Source organism: Phacochoerus africanus, chromosome 7 (assembly GCF_016906955.1).
Source record: "Phacochoerus africanus isolate WHEZ1 chromosome 7, ROS_Pafr_v1, whole genome shotgun sequence".
NCBI classification, from domain to species: Eukaryota; Metazoa; Chordata; class Mammalia; order Artiodactyla; family Suidae; genus Phacochoerus; species Phacochoerus africanus.
In genome coordinates this window covers 8,548,621-8,565,075 of record NC_062550.1, presented here as the reverse complement: position 1 = coordinate 8,565,075, position 16,455 = coordinate 8,548,621, and the positions used below count along the sequence as shown (strand labels likewise).

General features: G+C 61.8%; 1 protein-coding gene across 1 annotated transcript in view; it reads left to right on the top strand.

Annotated features, from left to right (window-relative positions):
* CACNA1I (calcium voltage-gated channel subunit alpha1 I) overlaps positions 1–12,062 on the top strand; it is a 106,736-nt gene extending 94,674 nt beyond the window's left edge. The window contains exons 29-36 of the mRNA XM_047786201.1: positions 2,242–2,320; positions 3,017–3,138; positions 3,590–3,934; positions 4,193–4,339; positions 5,241–5,363; positions 6,908–7,073; positions 8,799–8,995; positions 10,163–12,062. Coding sequence (XP_047642157.1) covers positions 2,242–2,320; positions 3,017–3,138; positions 3,590–3,934; positions 4,193–4,339; positions 5,241–5,363; positions 6,908–7,073; positions 8,799–8,995; positions 10,163–10,813 — 1,830 coding nt within the window. The 3' untranslated portion in view covers positions 10,814–12,062. The remainder of the gene's footprint in view (positions 1–2,241; positions 2,321–3,016; positions 3,139–3,589; positions 3,935–4,192; positions 4,340–5,240; positions 5,364–6,907; positions 7,074–8,798; positions 8,996–10,162) is intronic.
* The last annotated feature ends 4,393 nt before the right edge of the window (positions 12,063–16,455 follow it).

Sequence of the window (16,455 nt, the reverse complement as noted above, 5' to 3'; positions counted from 1 at the left end):
TGGCTGCAGAGGGAAAGTGACGTGGCACCGCAGGTCTGGATGGAAAGCAGGGGCCTTGATTCCAAGAGCTGTGGTCTTCCCTAACCTGAAACTTTTTGGGAGGAATTTGTCACGTGGGAGCTGGGGGTGAGTGCTGGTCCAGGGGGGCGGTGTGCAGACAGGACGTGGGTTGGAGTCCAAACTCAAGTCATCCTACCTGCGGTCAAAGCCTAGGCCCCTGTGAGAGCCTGGGTGTGTGACTCCATTTCTCGTGCCTTGGTTTCCTTGCCTGTGAAATGGAGGGTGGTAACAGTGCTTATCTCACAGGGATGTCGTGAGGTTTATAACAGTCAACTCCTACAAAGCTCTCAGCGGAATCTGGGTCATAGGCTGCGCCATGGAAGAGTTTGCTGAGGATGGGGATGGGGGTGGCAAGTGTGTACCCCCTCCCTGCCTGGCCTCCTTGCCCCTCCCCCTCCCCCATTCCCCTTGTTCTGACCCCGGGCATCCTAGGGGGGGCGCCCCAGGCCACTGTGTTGGCAGAGGGCACATGAAGATGCCTTAGGAGGTCCCAGCCTCCGGCAGGAGTCCTGCGATAGTACTTACAACCACTTTAAGAGATGCGTGTGCCCAGAACCAGCGAGGGGAGGCATCAGGGAAGGCTTCTCAGAGGAGATGACCTGTGATCTGAGCATTGAGGGGTGGAGAGGAGGCCTTTACCGGGCAAAGGCAGAGAGAGGGTCTTCCCTGCAGAAGGAACAGAATAGGCAAATGGGGTCTGTTTTCTGTGTGGCTGGAGTCCGGGGTTGGACGATCAGGCTGGGAAGGGGTCTGCAGGGCCAGACCCCACAGGCCTCGGATGCCAGGACAGCACACCTGGGCTTTGTCCTGGGGGCCCAGAGAGGTTCTGGATAAAGGAGGCTTCGAGCAGAGCTGCTCTTAGAGGCTGCTCTGGCGAGTGTGAGGAGACTGGATTGGAGGGAGAGGCTGGAGGCAGGGAGGTGGGTGAGGAGGCTGCTGGAGCCATGCAGGCCCGGAGATGCTGAGGGCAGGAGGGGAGCAGACAGGAACGGGAGGTGGAGGAATGCTGACCCCGGCCTGTGTGGGGTGAGGAGCTGAGCCAAGGGCCCAGGCCAGGCCTGATTCCTCCCGGCTGTTGGGGCCTCACACTTGGCCTCATAGCTGCTCAATAAGTGCTTGTTTCATTAATGAGCAAGCAGCATTTAATGAGTCAGGCACTGTTAGTGTGGTTGTAGAAGCGCCCGGGAGGAGGCCCTCATCGGGGGCAGAGAAGCATTAGGAGCTGTGATTAACGTGGTTTGCTTTTCAGCAATTAATGCGAACGTCTTCGGATTCCACTCAGGCAGGTCTGCCGAGGGTTCTAGGAGATACGTCATTTCTAGGGCAAGAACGGTTTTGAGCCTTCTCTTATCCACAAGGCCAGTTAAAGGTGGTCTCCAGCCTAGGGGTAGATTCGAAATAGGTTTGGAATCTGGGATGTTCTTTTCCCACAGGAGCTGTGGGACGGGGGTGGTTGGGTTTGCAGGAGGCTACTGGGGCCCACAATCCTGCATAAATTCTCGTGTTCACTTCTCTCTGTGGCCAGGGCCCGTGCTGGCCTGAGGAACAGATCTGAATTCATTTGGCCACGTCTCTGTGCTCAAGGACTTCCCAGACCAGCAGAGACAGTGACAGGGACACACCGGTTACACTCACAGGGTCAGACTGCATCCCAGTCTGCCTGAGGGAATCCAGGCAGGCTTCATGGAGGTGGTGGCATTTTCCCTGCAACTTCCTTTCCTCCCTTTCTCCATTCACCCCTGGGATGGTACTAACTACGCATAGGTGTATGGAGTAGCAGCTATGCGCATGAACCCTGGGGCCAGCCTGCTGGGCTTGAACCCCAGTCCTGTCACCTCCTAGTGGTATGGCCTTGGGCAGGTCACCTCTCAGTACGTGTCTTTCTTTCCCTGATGAATGGGGCTAACAGTGAGTTCCTAGGTCACCGTGTGGAGTGTCACTGCAGTGAATGTGCGATGCTTGAAACTGGGCCGTTCCCAGCAAAGGCTTCACATGTGTTTTATTATCGTCCTGTGCCCTGAGCTGGACCCGGCCTGCCCTCCAGGAGGTCCTGCGGGGGTGGCAGCCGTGGACCAGAGCCTGGTCAAATGCCACGGCTGCCCTGACCTCAGGCTGGCCCTTTGCCTGGAGTCTGCCGGCGCCCCAACCCGGCCCGGCCCAGCCCCGCTGCTGTCCCCGCAGGTGGGCAACCTGGGCCTCCTCTTCATGCTGCTCTTTTTCATCTACGCCGCCCTGGGAGTGGAGCTCTTTGGGAAGCTGGGTGAGTGACACTCGAAGCAGGCAGGCCTGGGGTGGGGTGGGGGCTGGGAACAGGCCTGGAAGAGGGCCTTGCAGGGTGGCGAGGCCTGAGACCACCTCCCCCATCAGACTGGCGTGTCGGGGTCTTTGTAATGGGGAGAGCCTCCCCCCCCACCAGAAAGATGGGGGAGTGATGCTCAGCCCTCCACTCCCCCTTCCAGTGTGAGCAGGGGCTCTGGAGAGGTGCTGGCCTGCTCGATGTGCACAGCCAGGCCTGTGCAGGGGCGCCTGACTTGGAGCCCCCCCAGCTGTCTGACCTCCTGGGGCGGTTCCCTCAGGCCCCACCTGCTGGTGCCCATTCTAACGGGACAGGAAGAGTGGCCAGGGCGCAGGCCGAAGGCATTGCAGCCCACACCCAGCCCAGCCCTGCAGACTCCAGAAAGCGGGGGCCTCCTTGGCCGTTAGCCCTTAGCCGCCCCATCCTCTTTCTCCGGAATCGGTACCTGGGTGGGGGGAGGAGCCAGACTTCCCCGAGTTTGAGCCCCAGCTTGTGTACCACCTTCCTGAGCCTCAGTTTCTCCATCTGTGGGCTGGGCACAGTCCGCACACACCTCTGAGGTGGTCGTGGGGATTCTGTGGCGAGGCCGGGAGGCAGCAGCGCGGGGCAGGTGGTGCCGGGGGCTGGGCAACGGGTTGGGCTGACGTGCTCTCCTTCCAGTCTGCAATGACGAGAACCCGTGCGAGGGCATGAGCCGGCACGCCACCTTCGAGAACTTCGGCATGGCCTTCCTCACGCTCTTCCAGGTCTCCACTGGTGACAACTGGAACGGGATCATGAAGGTACACGTGCGGGGGCTGGGGCGGGAGAATCGGGCTGAGGGCCGGGTCCTGAGGGTCAGCGCTCCCGAGCCATCTGCCTGCCCAGCGCCCGGTCGCACCCAGAAGGGAGGTGCAGGGCACAGAGATGCAGAGGGACCTGCCCGGGGACCCCGAGTCAAAGGGAGGTGGCGGTGAGGCCAGCGTGGGTTCTCCGTCTGCCCCCAAATGCTGCTCTAGGGCCAGCGCTCAGATTCTCGGGGACAGGACTCCGCCCAGGGCCAGGGGCTCCAGGTGCTGCGCCTTCAGGTGCCAGGCCCTGAGGTGTTGGCCCCACTGCCCATCACCCAGTCCTGGCGCCCGGGCTCTGGCCCACGGCGGCCTAGGGCGGGGGTGGGGCTCACAGGACAGAGATGAGACCTGTGCCCAACACCCTCGGGCCTCACCGATGCCTCCCCGCCCCCGCCCTGTGCAGGACACGCTGCGGGACTGCACCCACGACGAGCGCAGCTGCCTGAGCAGCCTGCAGTTCGTGTCGCCACTGTACTTCGTCAGCTTCGTGCTCACGGCCCAGTTCGTGCTCATCAACGTGGTGGTGGCCGTGCTCATGAAGCACCTGGACGACAGCAACAAGGAGGCCCAGGAGGACGCCGAGATGGACGCCGAGCTCGAGCTGGAGATGGCCCACAGCCTGGGCCCCAGCCCGCGGCCACCTGCCAGCTCCCCGGGGGCGCCGGTGCCCAGCCAAGGGCCAGGAGGGGCGGGCGGTGGGGGTGACGCTGAGGGCCGCCTGTGCCGACGCTGCTACTCGCCAGCCCAGGTGGGCGGGGCCGGAGAGGGCACGGGGGTGTGGGGGCGGGGGGGGGGGTGCTGCCAGGCTAGAAGGGCAAGGGGGACCGGGGCCTCTGCCGTTTCGGGCCCCACCCAGCACAGCTCTGTTGAAGGGGCGACCCTGTGATGAGGGGTCGGGCCCAGGCCACGGGCAGAGAACCGGGGGAGGGCAGCTGTGTCCCACCCACCCCACAGTCCCGACCCGCCGATAATCCCGCCTGTCCCCGCCCCGTCCCCGTCCGCCTAGGAGAACCTGTGGCTGGACAGCGTCTCTTTAATCATCAAGGACTCTTTGGAGGGAGAGCTGACCATCATTGACAACCTGTCTGGCTCCATCTTTCACCACTATTCCTCGCCGGCCGGCTGCGAGAAGTGTCACCATGACAAGCAAGAGGTAACGCAACCCCAGAGGGAGCTGGGGCCTTGGGGTGGGGGTGGCACAAAGCCTGGTGGGGGGCCAGCCTGAGGGGGACCCGACCAGGCCGATTTGGCAGACACTGGCCTGTCTCCTGAGTCCAGGCTGGCCTGTCTGTCCACCCCGTGCAGGCCTGGGGCGTGGCCTTAGAGAGCTGTGCCTGTACACAGTGGGTGCTCAGAAGGGGTGGCTGCCCACCTTGGTGGTGGGCTGCTGGTGCCCACAGGAAGGCCACATGTCACCTCTGGGGCATTTTGCCTTTTCCGTGACATGAAGGGATCATCTAGGGCCATCATCTCAGCGCCTAAAGCCTGAGCACCCCAGAGCCTGCTCCGGGGGCCCTGCTCTGGCCCCCAGCTTGGCCCCGCCATCCCCAGGCAGAGCTTCCCAGATGGGTGTCCCAGGGCGTCCACTGGGCCCAGGCCTGCCTTGTACAAGCTCAGGCAGACCCTCTCCCTTCTTCCCTGAAGTGTGGGGCCCGCAGCTCCTCCCCAGGGGTTTTCTAGCCTAGCTTGCAATGGCTTCAGATTCCCCAGGGCAACCACCCCTGCCCATGAAGGTAGCCTGCACAGGGACAGAGGTGCCTCAGACCCAGCCAGCTTCTTGGGCACTTGGTCTGGGGGCAAGTGGACCAGCTTTGGAATTTGCAGCCCAGGGTGACTCACCTGTCCTCAGGCCCAGCCCAGCCAGCACTTTGCTGGCTGTGACACCCTCATGTCATCACCCACCCTCTGCCCAGGCTGGGTCCCTGCACGGGGTGGACATGCCATCTGTGCTCAGGTCTCTGGCTCTCCCTGACCACTGCCCTGCATCTTTCTGGAGTAAAGGGCCTGTCCCATCCCAGACCCAGGGGTGACCTGAGGCTGTCACCTGTCTGCAGGTGCAGCTGGCCGAGACGGAGGCCTTCTCCCTGAACTCAGACAGGTCCTCGTCCATCCTGCTGGGCGATGACCTGAGTCTGGAGGATCCCACAGCCTGCCCGCTCGGCCCCAGAGACAGCAAGGTAAGTGGCCCCGGGTGGGCTCCTGGCCAAGTGGGTCTGTCCTTGCAGCCTGGCCTTCCCAGCACTGCGTACTGGGCCCTCATCTCCTGTTAATCAAATGAGGGAAGGGTTCAGAGAGGTGGAATGACTTACCTGAAGCGATGAGCTCATCCAGGGCTCCAGTCACAGCATCCCAGTGGCCTCGGCTGCTTCCTATAGCTTTGGGCGTTTTTGATCCATTTAATGGGAGTTATTTCCAGTGGGCCAACCTTACGGGGTGCTGAGAGGCTGAAGAGACTAGGGGAAGGTTGCAGCAGGTGCAGGCACCTACTGTGTGCCAGCTGTTACTTGCACTCAGTGTGTCCGACCCCCTTGGCCTGTCTTCTGTGCATCAGGGTTGATTTGGCTCCATTCCACATGTGAGAGAAGGAGCTCTGGGATGTGAGGGGGCCGGTCCTGCCACACAGCCGGGCATGGCACAGCAGGGAAGCCGGCCCTGGGGCTGCTCTCCAGACTCTGCTCTCCAGGTGGTCCGTCCAAGGAGGCCGGGAGGGTGGGAAAGGCCACTGTGCTGATCCTGCAGACACAGGCAGGGGAGGCCTGCTGCCTGGCTTATGACCTCAAGGCCAAGTCATTCTTGCCCTGGCTGGGGGGTGTGAGAAGGAGCCCCTGGCCGGAGGTTGGGAGGCAGTGGCCTTGCCCTAAGAGAACCTCTGTCCCCTGATCCCTGGGGCAGCCTGGATTTGGCACCACTGCCCCCCAGAGCCATCCTCTGTCAGCTCTTCCCAGCTCCTCCCGGCCCCCTCTGTCCCCTGACAGCTGACAGCTCCTACAGCTCCAGCCACCCTCGCCCAGTCCCCTCCTGTATTTCCTGCCTCCCTGCACCCTTTTCCCACAAGGATGTTGGAGTGCCCTGTTCCTAGGGCCTGGTTGGGCTCAGGTGGGTGCAGTATGTTTCATTAGGATTCGGAGAAGAAGTCACGGAGGCCCATTTGCCTTGGAGGGGGCACTGAGTCAGCTTTTGAGAAGCTTGCTGGGCAGAAGTGACCTTGGGTTGCAGGGCTGTGGAAGCACAGGGCCCAGGGAGTGCCAGGAGGGGAGGCTGGCAGCTTCTGGATGCCAGGCCCTGGAAGAAGGGGTTACTGTCTCATTTATGGATGTGTAAACTGAGGCTCAGCCATGAGCAGGGACCTGCCCAGGCTCTTGCTCGCAAGGCCCTGCAGCCGCTTGTCTTCTGGTGCCGTCACCAACTTAGACTTGGCTTCTGCACTGGGCCAGGGTCTACACCAGGCCCTTGGCTGCAGAGACAGGGAAGACCCTTAAGGCTCTCAGAGTCTCCAGGGGAATGAGCGGGAAACTGCTGCCTGCCTAGGACATCACAGAGGGCTTCCTGGAGGTGGGGTCCTTCCACCTGGGTTTTGGCAGATGATAATTGCTGGCCAGGCAGAGGAGGCAAGGAGAAGGCCATCCCAGGCAGCGAGATCGGCCAGGCAGAGGTCGGACGGCAGCCGTGGCAGGCTGTCCCCCTCCACCGTCCTGGCCCCTCCACCTCCCTTTTTCTGCAGGGAGAGCCAGACCCACCTGAGCCCATGCGTGTGGGGGACCTGGGCGAATGCTTCTTCCCCGTGTCCAGCACGGCTGTCTCGTCGGGTCCAGAAAACTTCCTCTGCGAGATGGAGGCGATCCCGTTCAACCCTGTCCGGTCCTGGCTGAAACATGAAAGCAGCCAAGGTGAGGGGCGGAGCTCCGCCAGCTCTCCACAGCCCTGGGCTCGGGTGGTGGCTTCAGCGGGAGCTGGCTGAGTTTTTTTCCTTCGTATTTTTGCCTAAACCACTCTATTGAGTCCAGAAGAACCAGACAGGTCACTGACAATAAAAGACAGGGATCTCAGGCCTGAGAGAACCATGATGAAGGATCAGGAGCCAAATAATACAGAGAGGTGAGATCATTATTATACCAGGAATTTGGGCTAATGGATGATTTACCCTGAGTTTCCTAGGAGCTGTGGTGAAAAGGGAAACAGGTGGGCACACACAGCTCTCATCAAGCAGAAGGAAAGCTGCCTAATTACCCAAGTGTTTGCCTTGAGCTGAATCTGAGAGCTGTTTATCCACAAGGTGACGCTGAGCAGAAAGCCTGCTTTCCTCCATGGTCCTTTGGTACAAGGCGCTACCCTCATCATCTCATGTTTGTGCTTTGGGCTCATGCGTGGGCTGTGGACACCAGGACAGTGCACTGAGCTGACCTGTCCATCGCTCGGGCTCACTGTCACCTCTAGTCTCCTTTTTTTTTTTTTTTTTTGTCGCCATTTCTTGGGCCACTCCCATGGCATATGGTAGTTCCCAGGCTAGGGGTCGAATCAGAGCTGTAGCCACTGGCCTACGCCAGAGCCACAGCAACGCAGGATCCAAGCCTCGTCTGCAATCTACACCACAGCTCACAGCAACACCGGATCCTTAACCCACTGAGCAAGGGCAGGGATCGAACCTGCAACCTCATGGTTCTTAGTCGGATTCGTTAACCACTGCGCCACGACGGAAACTCCGCCTCCAGTCTCCTTGTAGAGGAGACAGGATCTGGTCTCACAGCACTGGCTGGGCGAGGGAGCAGAGAGATGAGCTCAACAGAAGAGGGGTCCCAGGACCCTGGGCTCACCCCAGGTACTCTTCTGGGAGGCCTGGCGTCGAGCACCTTCCAGGAGCAGAGGGTGGGGCTGGGGTGACTTTTCTGAGGACCCTCCCTAGAGCTGATGGCCTCTGGACTAGACATGACGGCAGAGGTGCGGAGTCCCTGGACTTCCTGAACCTGAAGTCAGGGTGTAGGACCCAAGGGCCATTCTGATCAAATGAAATCCCATCCTCTTTATCTAACCATCCATGAACCTTCTCCTTAAATAAGAAGATGACAGGTTAGGACGCCCCCTACCTGGGGACACACACGCTTCCATCCCTCACCCAGACCTGCCCCAGCCCTCATTTTCCCCTCCCCCTCTCCTTGCCTCTCCCCATCCCCATCGGAGCAGAACAGCACTCTCTCTGCCACCCATGCTGTGCCCACCTGCCGCTGTCCTAGGGGAGCCCTGTGGGTGTCAGGACCTGGCGGGCAGTCGTCACAGTGAGCACTGCTGTGGCCGAGAGCTCCGAGGCTGCCTTTTGCTTTTCTCTCCGCTCGAGGTGGGCAGCAGGTCCCCGTGGCACAACAGAAGGAACCCAGGGGTGCTGAGCCTGGCTCCAAAAGCTGTGCCTTTACCCAGTGCCTGTCTTCCTAGGAAGGACACAAGCAGGCTCGGTGTTTCTCCCTTGCTTTCACCACGGGGACACCGGGCCCAGAGACGGATGCTTGCCCACGATTTCACAGCCAGTTTCTTAGGCAGCCCCCTTCCAGCCAGCCCACCCTCCCTCCAGGGGCCAGGCAGCCTGAGCCTGCCCCCAGCCTCCTTTCTTCCCTCTGCAGCAGCACCCCCAAGCCCCTTCTCCTCGGATGCCTCCAGCCCACTCCTGCCCATGCCGGCCGAGTTCTTCCACCCCGCTGTGGCTGCCAGCCAGAAAGGGCAGGAGAGGGCCGCTGGTGCTGGGACCCTGCCGAAGATCGCCCTGCAGGGCTCCTGGGCTTCCCTGCGGTCGCCGAGCGTCAACTGTACCCTCCTCCGGCAGGTATGGCGCCTCCCGCCTCTGAGAGCTCTCCTGGCTGAGTGAGGCCTTGAAGTCCAAGGTGGAGGAGGAGGGGATGGGCTCAACCAAAGGCACGGGGCACCGCAGTGCTGGGCACGCTTGGAGGATTGAGGGGGTGGTGCTGAGATTTCAGGGAGGAGGTGGCACCAGAAGCTGATAGAAGGGACAGGGTCAAGTGCATCTGGGGATAGTAGTGTGGGGAGGGTCTGGGTGGGGGCTCTGAAGGAATCATGGGCTGGCTTGTGAGGGGCTGCGGAGGAGGGGGCATTGGGAGGATTTTCAGGGTGGGAGGGGGATGCTAAGAAAGTTGGGGTGTGACCACTAGGAAAGGAGGTCAGAGTGCGGGTCTGGGGGGCAGGGTGGACTCCATCTGCAGGTCCACCACCTGGGCCCTGTGGCTGGGGACCTGGTCTCAGGGAGAAGCGGGAGCCGCCCCCTGTCTCACGCAGTGTGGTGGGGGTGGGGCCAGGCCCAGGGCGCTGTGGTCATTTGTTTCCATTGTGACTGTCCACCCAGCTACACTCCAGGCCATGTGCTAGGCTCTGGTGCCACAGCAGGCAGCCTGATCACAAAATCCCTGCCTCCCGGGGTTTACAGTTTAGTGTGTTGCAGGGGTGGGAGGAGAGATGATAAACCAAAACAAATGCAGGAAAAATAGTCTATTCGGCCTTGATGCTTCCAGGGAGAACACTGCCCAGAAAAGGGGGCCATGGGGGGAGCAAGGGTGCCTGCAGCTCAGTGGAGGGGCTGGGGAGGCAGCGAGGTGTGAGGCAGGTGGGTTTGGGGAAGAACCTTCCAGGCAGCAGCCAGAGCAGAGGTGGGGGGGAGCGGGGGGGCGGGGCACGAGGAGCCATGTGAGCAAGGGAGGGGGGTCTGAGTAGGAGGCCGCAGGCTGCCCTCCCCTCCCAGGACAGGGGAGTTGGTTGGGGCAGGGGGTCCAGTCAGAGGCCATGGCAGGGACCATCAGGGCCACCCAGAAGCTCAGACAGGTGCGAGTGGGGGGGCGGGCGGAGGGAAAGCTGTGGGGTGCAGGACGTGTTCTGAGGTTGCCCCTGAGAGGCTGGAGGGGCTGCTGGTGCTCAGGTGTCACCGAGATGGGTGGGCTGGGGGAGGATGCGCCGCCCCCCATGCCCTGTGGCCTCCCCGCAGGCCACCGGGAGCGACACGTCGCTGGAGGCCAGCCGCAGCAGCTCGGGGGGCAGCCTGCAGACCACGCTGGAGGACAGCCTGACCCTGAGCGACAGCCCGCGGCGCGCCCTGGGGCCCCCCGCGCCCGCCCTGGGGCCCCGCACCGGCCCGTCGCCCGCCACCCGCCGCCGCCTGAGCCTGCGGGGCCGGGGCCTGTTCAGCCTGCGCGGGCTGCGGGCGCACCAGCGCAGCCACAGCAGCGGGGGCTCCACCAGCCCGGGCTGCACGCAGCACGACTCCATGGACCCCTCGGACGAGGAGGGCGCGGGCGGCCGGGCCGGCGGGGGCGGCGGGGGCGCGGGCAGCGAGCACTCGGAGACCCTGAGCAGCCTGTCGCTCACCTCTCTCTTCGCGCCGCCGCCCCCGCCGCCCGGGCTCCCGCCCGCGCGCAGGTTCAGCAGCACCAGCAGCCTGGCCGCCGGCCCCGGCCGCCCGCGCACCGCCGCCCGGCCCCGCGGCCTGGCGCGCAGCCCCTCCTGGGCCGCCGATCGCCGCAAGGACCCGCCAGGCCAGGCCGAGCCGGCCGCCGGCCGGGGCCCCTCGGCGCCCGAGCCGCAGCCGCCGCCGCGGGAGCCGCAGCCCGGGGACGCGGCGAGCCGGGGGAGGAGATGAGGGGCCGCCGCCCGCGCGCCCGCCCGCCCCGTCTCACCTTCTTTACCTCAGGAGCCAGGGGGCAGACAGCAATACTTCGTCCACGACCTGGGCACCGCGCCGGGCCAGCGCCAGGCCGCCGAGCGGGCGGGCGGGCGGAGCAGGGTCCCGGTCGCCGAGGCTCCGGCGGGGCCAGCGTGGTCCTGCCCGTGCATATACGTACATACATGTGCATATACACAGAGAGAGACAGACATATATATTTATTTATTTTTTCTACCGAGAGCTTATGACTTCCAGAAAGTGCTAAAGTTGGGGAGTGCGGGTTGGGGCCCAGACAGGGCTATCTCCTGATGCGTGGGAGGCAGGCGGGACCCACTCTTGGGCAGGTGGCCCTGCAGGGGCGTTCCAGCCGTGATGTCTGGGTCTCGCCCTGGGTTGGGAGTAGCTTGGAGAGGGGCTCTCAGGCTGCTGAGGGTCCCCTGGCCAAGGAGACGGGCCCAGAAGAAGAGGTGGAATTCAGGGTGCATTTTTTTCTTTTAAAGAAGAAAACGCTGCTAAGATCCAGTCCCTCCACGTGTTGGGGTGTCTGTCTTGTTCTTGACCGTCTAGTTGTTGTGACAGTCTTTTGTAGATACCCCAGAGCACACAAACTCTCTTAGTCAACCAGTTAGATGTCTTTCTTTAGAAAAACCAGGGGTGAGTAGTTGTACTTTTTTAGGGCAGGGGTAGGGGCAAAGGGCGGCTCCAAGGCCGGGCAGGGGGCTCAGCCTTGGGTGAGGTCATGGCCTCTGTGGCTTTGCCCCCAAGAGGCTGAGGGCAACAAGGGTGCAGGAGAGTCCGGAAAAGTGGAGGGCACTTGGCTGGCCCTGAGAGGCTTGGAGGTCGAGGGGGATGCCTGCCGGGTCTGTGCTGAATGGGCGGCCCCTGGGGGCTCCTGGGCTCTGGCAGTCAGTGGCTGGTTACTTAATTGCCTTCTACCCCCCAGGTGGACCCTGAGCCACAGCCGTTCCCCCAAGTTGTTACCCACCCCCTACTGTCCCCTGAGCAACTCTGCTCCCCCGCACCCCCCTCCCCACCATGGAGGTCAGGGTAAAGCCGGGTGGGCGTACCTGCCTGGGCCCTGGGACCAGCCCCCGGTCCAGCACCTGCACCGGCCCAGCCTGGTACCCAGAGACCCACATCTGCCCTCCTCCTCCCCGCTCCCTGGCCCTGGGTCTCTGTTTCAGACCCTCCCCACTCCCCCACCCCCCACCCTTTCCCAAAGCGGCAGTGCTTCTCAAATGAGTTAACAGATGGGTGTTTTTTCATTTGAATAGCCCTGCATTTATTTCGGTATTTACTAGGAAAAAAACCCCTAGTATGTTGAACACATGCTTTCACAGACGTACCGCTTAGTTCAAGGCTGGGTTTTGAACGATGAATGCGCTTGGAGTCACTTTGGGCGGTGGCGGTGGAGGGGTCCGCAGACACGCCGAGGTCATGGGAAGGGAAAGCCTGCAAGGTGACCACTGTGCTTCAGCGACAGCCAGGCCCTTTGCCCATGTGACAGCTTCTCAGTGGCTTCGGCTGAGCCCTTGTCCTTGTTCCCAAACCCTGGCCTTAAAGACCTTGGCTCTGGGCCGGCCAGTTGTGGGGGGAGGTTCTGTGTGACAGGCTCTGGGTGTCTTCTGGGGGGCATAGGGACCCCTGGAGCCCGGGGCGCTGTGCAGAGGGAGGAAGTAGGGAATCTAAGCTTCAGGGCTGGCAAAGCCTTTCCCAAGGGCTGGGGGTGGGGGTGGGGTGGGGAAGGGTCGTCAGGCTCACTTTACGTATGAGGAAACCAAAGTCCAGAGAGGTGAGGGGGCCAGCCCAGGACCCCCCAGGGCCTGGGCCACCATGAGACTGGGGTACCGCTGGGCACCAATGCCTGAGTACCTGGGATCTGAAACAGCAACCCCATGTTTCAAAGGGGGTGGATTCAGAAGGCAGCCTGGGCGTTCCTGCTGTGGCGCAATGGGATCGGTGGTGTCTTGGGAGCCCTGGGATGCAGGTTCAATCCTGGGTCCAGCACAGTGGGTTAAGGATCTGGCATTGCTGCAGCTTCGGCTTGGGTCTTGACTGCAGCTCTGACCTGTTTTCCTGGCCCGGGAGCTCCATATGCTGCGGGGTGGCCAGAAATGGAGGGGAGGGGAAAGGCAGCCTGGCTGAGGGCCTCTACTGGCAGGAAGGAATTGGGCCAGCTTGGCGGTAGACCCGGATTTGCCTCCGAGCCTCCCTCTCCTCACCCACTAGTGCGGGTGGTGGGCAGTCCCGTCAAGGGGTCTCTGTGAGGACACACAAGGGGATGCCCAAACGCTGTGATCCCTCCCAGAACAATGGCCTCCGGGGTGAGGGGTTGGCTGGGCCTGGGGTCATGTTTCCTCCTGCCCACAGGGGGCTGTTGGCTGGTGGGGGAGGCTGGGCCTGAGCCCCAGGCTGCCTGCTGCAGAGAGCCTGGCCCTGGCCTCCCTCACGGAGCTGATTGTTTCATCATGAGGCCGCTCGTCTGGGGGAGACGAGGGTACAGGCAGCCTGCCTGGCTCTTCCTGGCCCTCCCTCCCAGCCCGCACTGGCAGCATGTTCCTGGAGGGATGTGGGTGCCAGGGCCCGGAAGACGGCTCGTGGGACCTGGGAGGACCGTGTGGAGGGAGGGTGGGGGCTCCAGGGGATGGCACCTGACACTGGCACGCAGCTCCTGTTTCCTGTGGTCTGGAGCCATCGGGCTTTACTCCGCACGGTGGCCCTGAGCCCTGTGCACTGCTGCTCCCTGCAGACCATGGAAATGACCTTCCTGGGGACACTTGGTTATCAGTGGCTGGGAAGGGAACACAGCCTGGGTGTGTCTGACACAAAGCCATCCTTTTGCCCTGAATCGTGTGATCCCAGAACAAGCAGACACGTGGGAAGAGTGATCCAGGCATTGCCTGAGCGATGGTTCGAGAGCGGGACAGAGCCGGGTATGTCTGGAGGTCGGAATAGCTGAATGCAGAGGTTAGAAGCTTTGCCTGGGGACTCAGAGATGGGGCTGGTTCCATAGGGGCCCCAAATGCTGACCTCAGGCACTCGGCCTTGTTCCTGTGAGCTCCCTGCGATGGGGCACCAGGGAAGCTGTGATTGGCTGGCCAGGACAAGCCACAATGGCTAAGGGTTGGGTGAATGGCCCCTTGCCCTCCCTGAGCCTGTGGCCTGCTCATCACAAAAGCACAAACCTACCCCAACCCACATGGCCTGGCCCTGGGGAAAGCGAAAGTGGGGACCCTGGTGCTGGACACCCTCGGCTATCTGTTTGCAGGCCTCTGCAGAGGGGCAGCTGGCGGGCCCCTTAACGCCTGCGCAAAGGGACCCAAGATCAGATGGGACATGGCCTACCCGGGCCAAACCCTTTCCCTGGCCCCTGCCCGACCTTCCCCTGCACCAGACAGCCCCCTAGAAGTGGACAAAATGTGCCCAATATCAGCCTGTCTGCCTGTCTCCCCCCCTAGATCCTCCCACGAGCTTTCTGTTTCAGGGGCCACCTCTGGCCCCCTTTGCTGCGCTGTGTAAGGGCTCAGGGTCTTAGGAGCCGCTCTTTAGCCCAATACACATACTCTTTTTGTCTTTGTGCAATAATCAGTGTTCCTGGCAGAGCCTGGGCCGAGCTGGGGTCTGGGTGGGAGGCAGAGGCCGCCTCCTCCTGGAAGCCCTCGACCTGGCCCTGCTGCCGTGACTATCGCACTCCCAGTTGCTGTACAGTTTCTATGGTGTGAATGAACTTCCCTCCTAGTTGCTGATGGCGCTGGTACCTGCTGGCCCAGATGGCCCGGGGTAGAGAAAACCTGTGGCAGCCGCCACCAGTGTTGTTTTGAATAAAACCCAGAAGCCTATTTCAGAATTTCTCCGTGTGTCTGTGTTGTTCTTTCCCGAGCGGGGCAGGTGTCAAGCTGGGGTGTTTCCAGGGGGACAGGGGCTGTGGGACCTGGGGTGTCTGGGACCTAAAGACACCCATGGAAGGGTCCTCTCCTGACTGGGGTGTGGGTCAGGGTCTGCTGGGCGGAGGAGGAAGCAGGGCCTGGGTCTTGGACTCTGATTCTATCGCTGAGATGCTGGACCTGGCTGAGAGGATCGCAAGAGAGTAATAATCTACTCACCTGGCACTGTTGCCTGAAATCCTACTGTGCGTATTATCAGGACTCTTTTGGCTGCAAAGGACAAAAACCCAGCTCAGATGTGCTTAAGAATGAAAGAAAGAGCCAGAAGAGAGGAAAGGAAGGGAGAGAGGAAAGAGAGAAACAGGAAGGAAATAACTTAGTGGCTCAAGCAGCTAAAAACCCTGGAGATAGGGTTGGCTTCAGGTACAGCTGGATCAAGGGCTTCAGGTACAGTTGGATCAAGAGCTCCAACTCCATCACTAGGACATCACCTCTGGGCTCTGCTTCCTTCTACATTTGCTTCCCTCCTCTCCAAGTGGCCACCAGCAGCCCAGGCTTTGGTCTTGTCCTCAGATGAAGGAGATCTTCTCTCCCTGATGGTCTGGCAGAGTTCATGGACTCTCATAGGTTGATGGGGGTATGTATCATGCTATGATTGGCCAGGTTTGACCTCTGGGATCCAGGGATGGGGGGTGCCTACCTGCATCATGGCCTGAGAGCAGGAGAGGGAGAAGCTGGTGCAGGGGCGGCGGGTGGGGGAGAACCGCTGTGTTCTTGTTGGAAAGGGGCAGTGATGAAGGCTGGCCCTGCAGCCAAACCTGGGGTGTCTCACCTCAGTCGCAGCTCCCTGTTGCTTCACCCCTGAGAAGGGTGCTTCTTTGGATGAAGTGAGGGGCCCAGAGAGGTCCAGAGACGGGTCACCTGGGTGTCAACACGGTGTGGGAGCAAATAGCCAAACTGGTGGCTAGAGGACCTGCCTGGTCTCACCAGCCTTACCCGGGGCTCCCATCCCCCTCATTTGTTCTTTCTCTCCTCCTCTGGGGCCTGGGCCTGGCTGGGGCAGGGACATGGGAACATCCTAGGGGACCTCCAACACTGCACCTACCTCTCCGAGGCCCCGCCCACTCTGGAGAGCAGGGTGAACTGAGGCCACCTCACCGGAAGGCCTGTAACCCCCAGTCCCATGGGGCTGTCCCTCCATCACCCTTTGCCCGCTTGCCCCCGTTTTCCCCGTTTCTGCTCTGTGATCCCCTTCTGGTGGCCCCTGCAGCTCTTGGAAATGCCGGAGACAGTCCTGCAGCCATCTGAGCCCATCTGCGTGGTGCCTACATCGAAGCTTCCAGCTGCCGGCAATGCTGCTCAGAGCCCTAGTTTTTCCGTGCTCAGGGTGTCTCGGGGGAGCCTTTCCAAGGCCTTTCTACCTGGGTGTCTGCGTCACCGAGAGGAAGCAGTGGGAGCAGGGAGTGAGATCGAAACGGGGCGGAGGCCTCATGTGCACCTGTGTGCAGGTACCCACATCTGCCACGGGCCTGCCCCCGCTCCCAGACGGCCTGCCTCTGGCCAGAGAGGGTTCTTAGCCCCATTGGCAGATGAGGAATCTGAGCAAGGCAGACCCTCCACAGAACAGGCCAGCCCCTAAATCCAAGTGCAGTTCCAGGCCTTTCTGGACCCTGTGGCCCAGGGCCCAGCCTGAGCCTCATTCGTCACCTGTGACACGCGGTCTAGCTGCCCAGC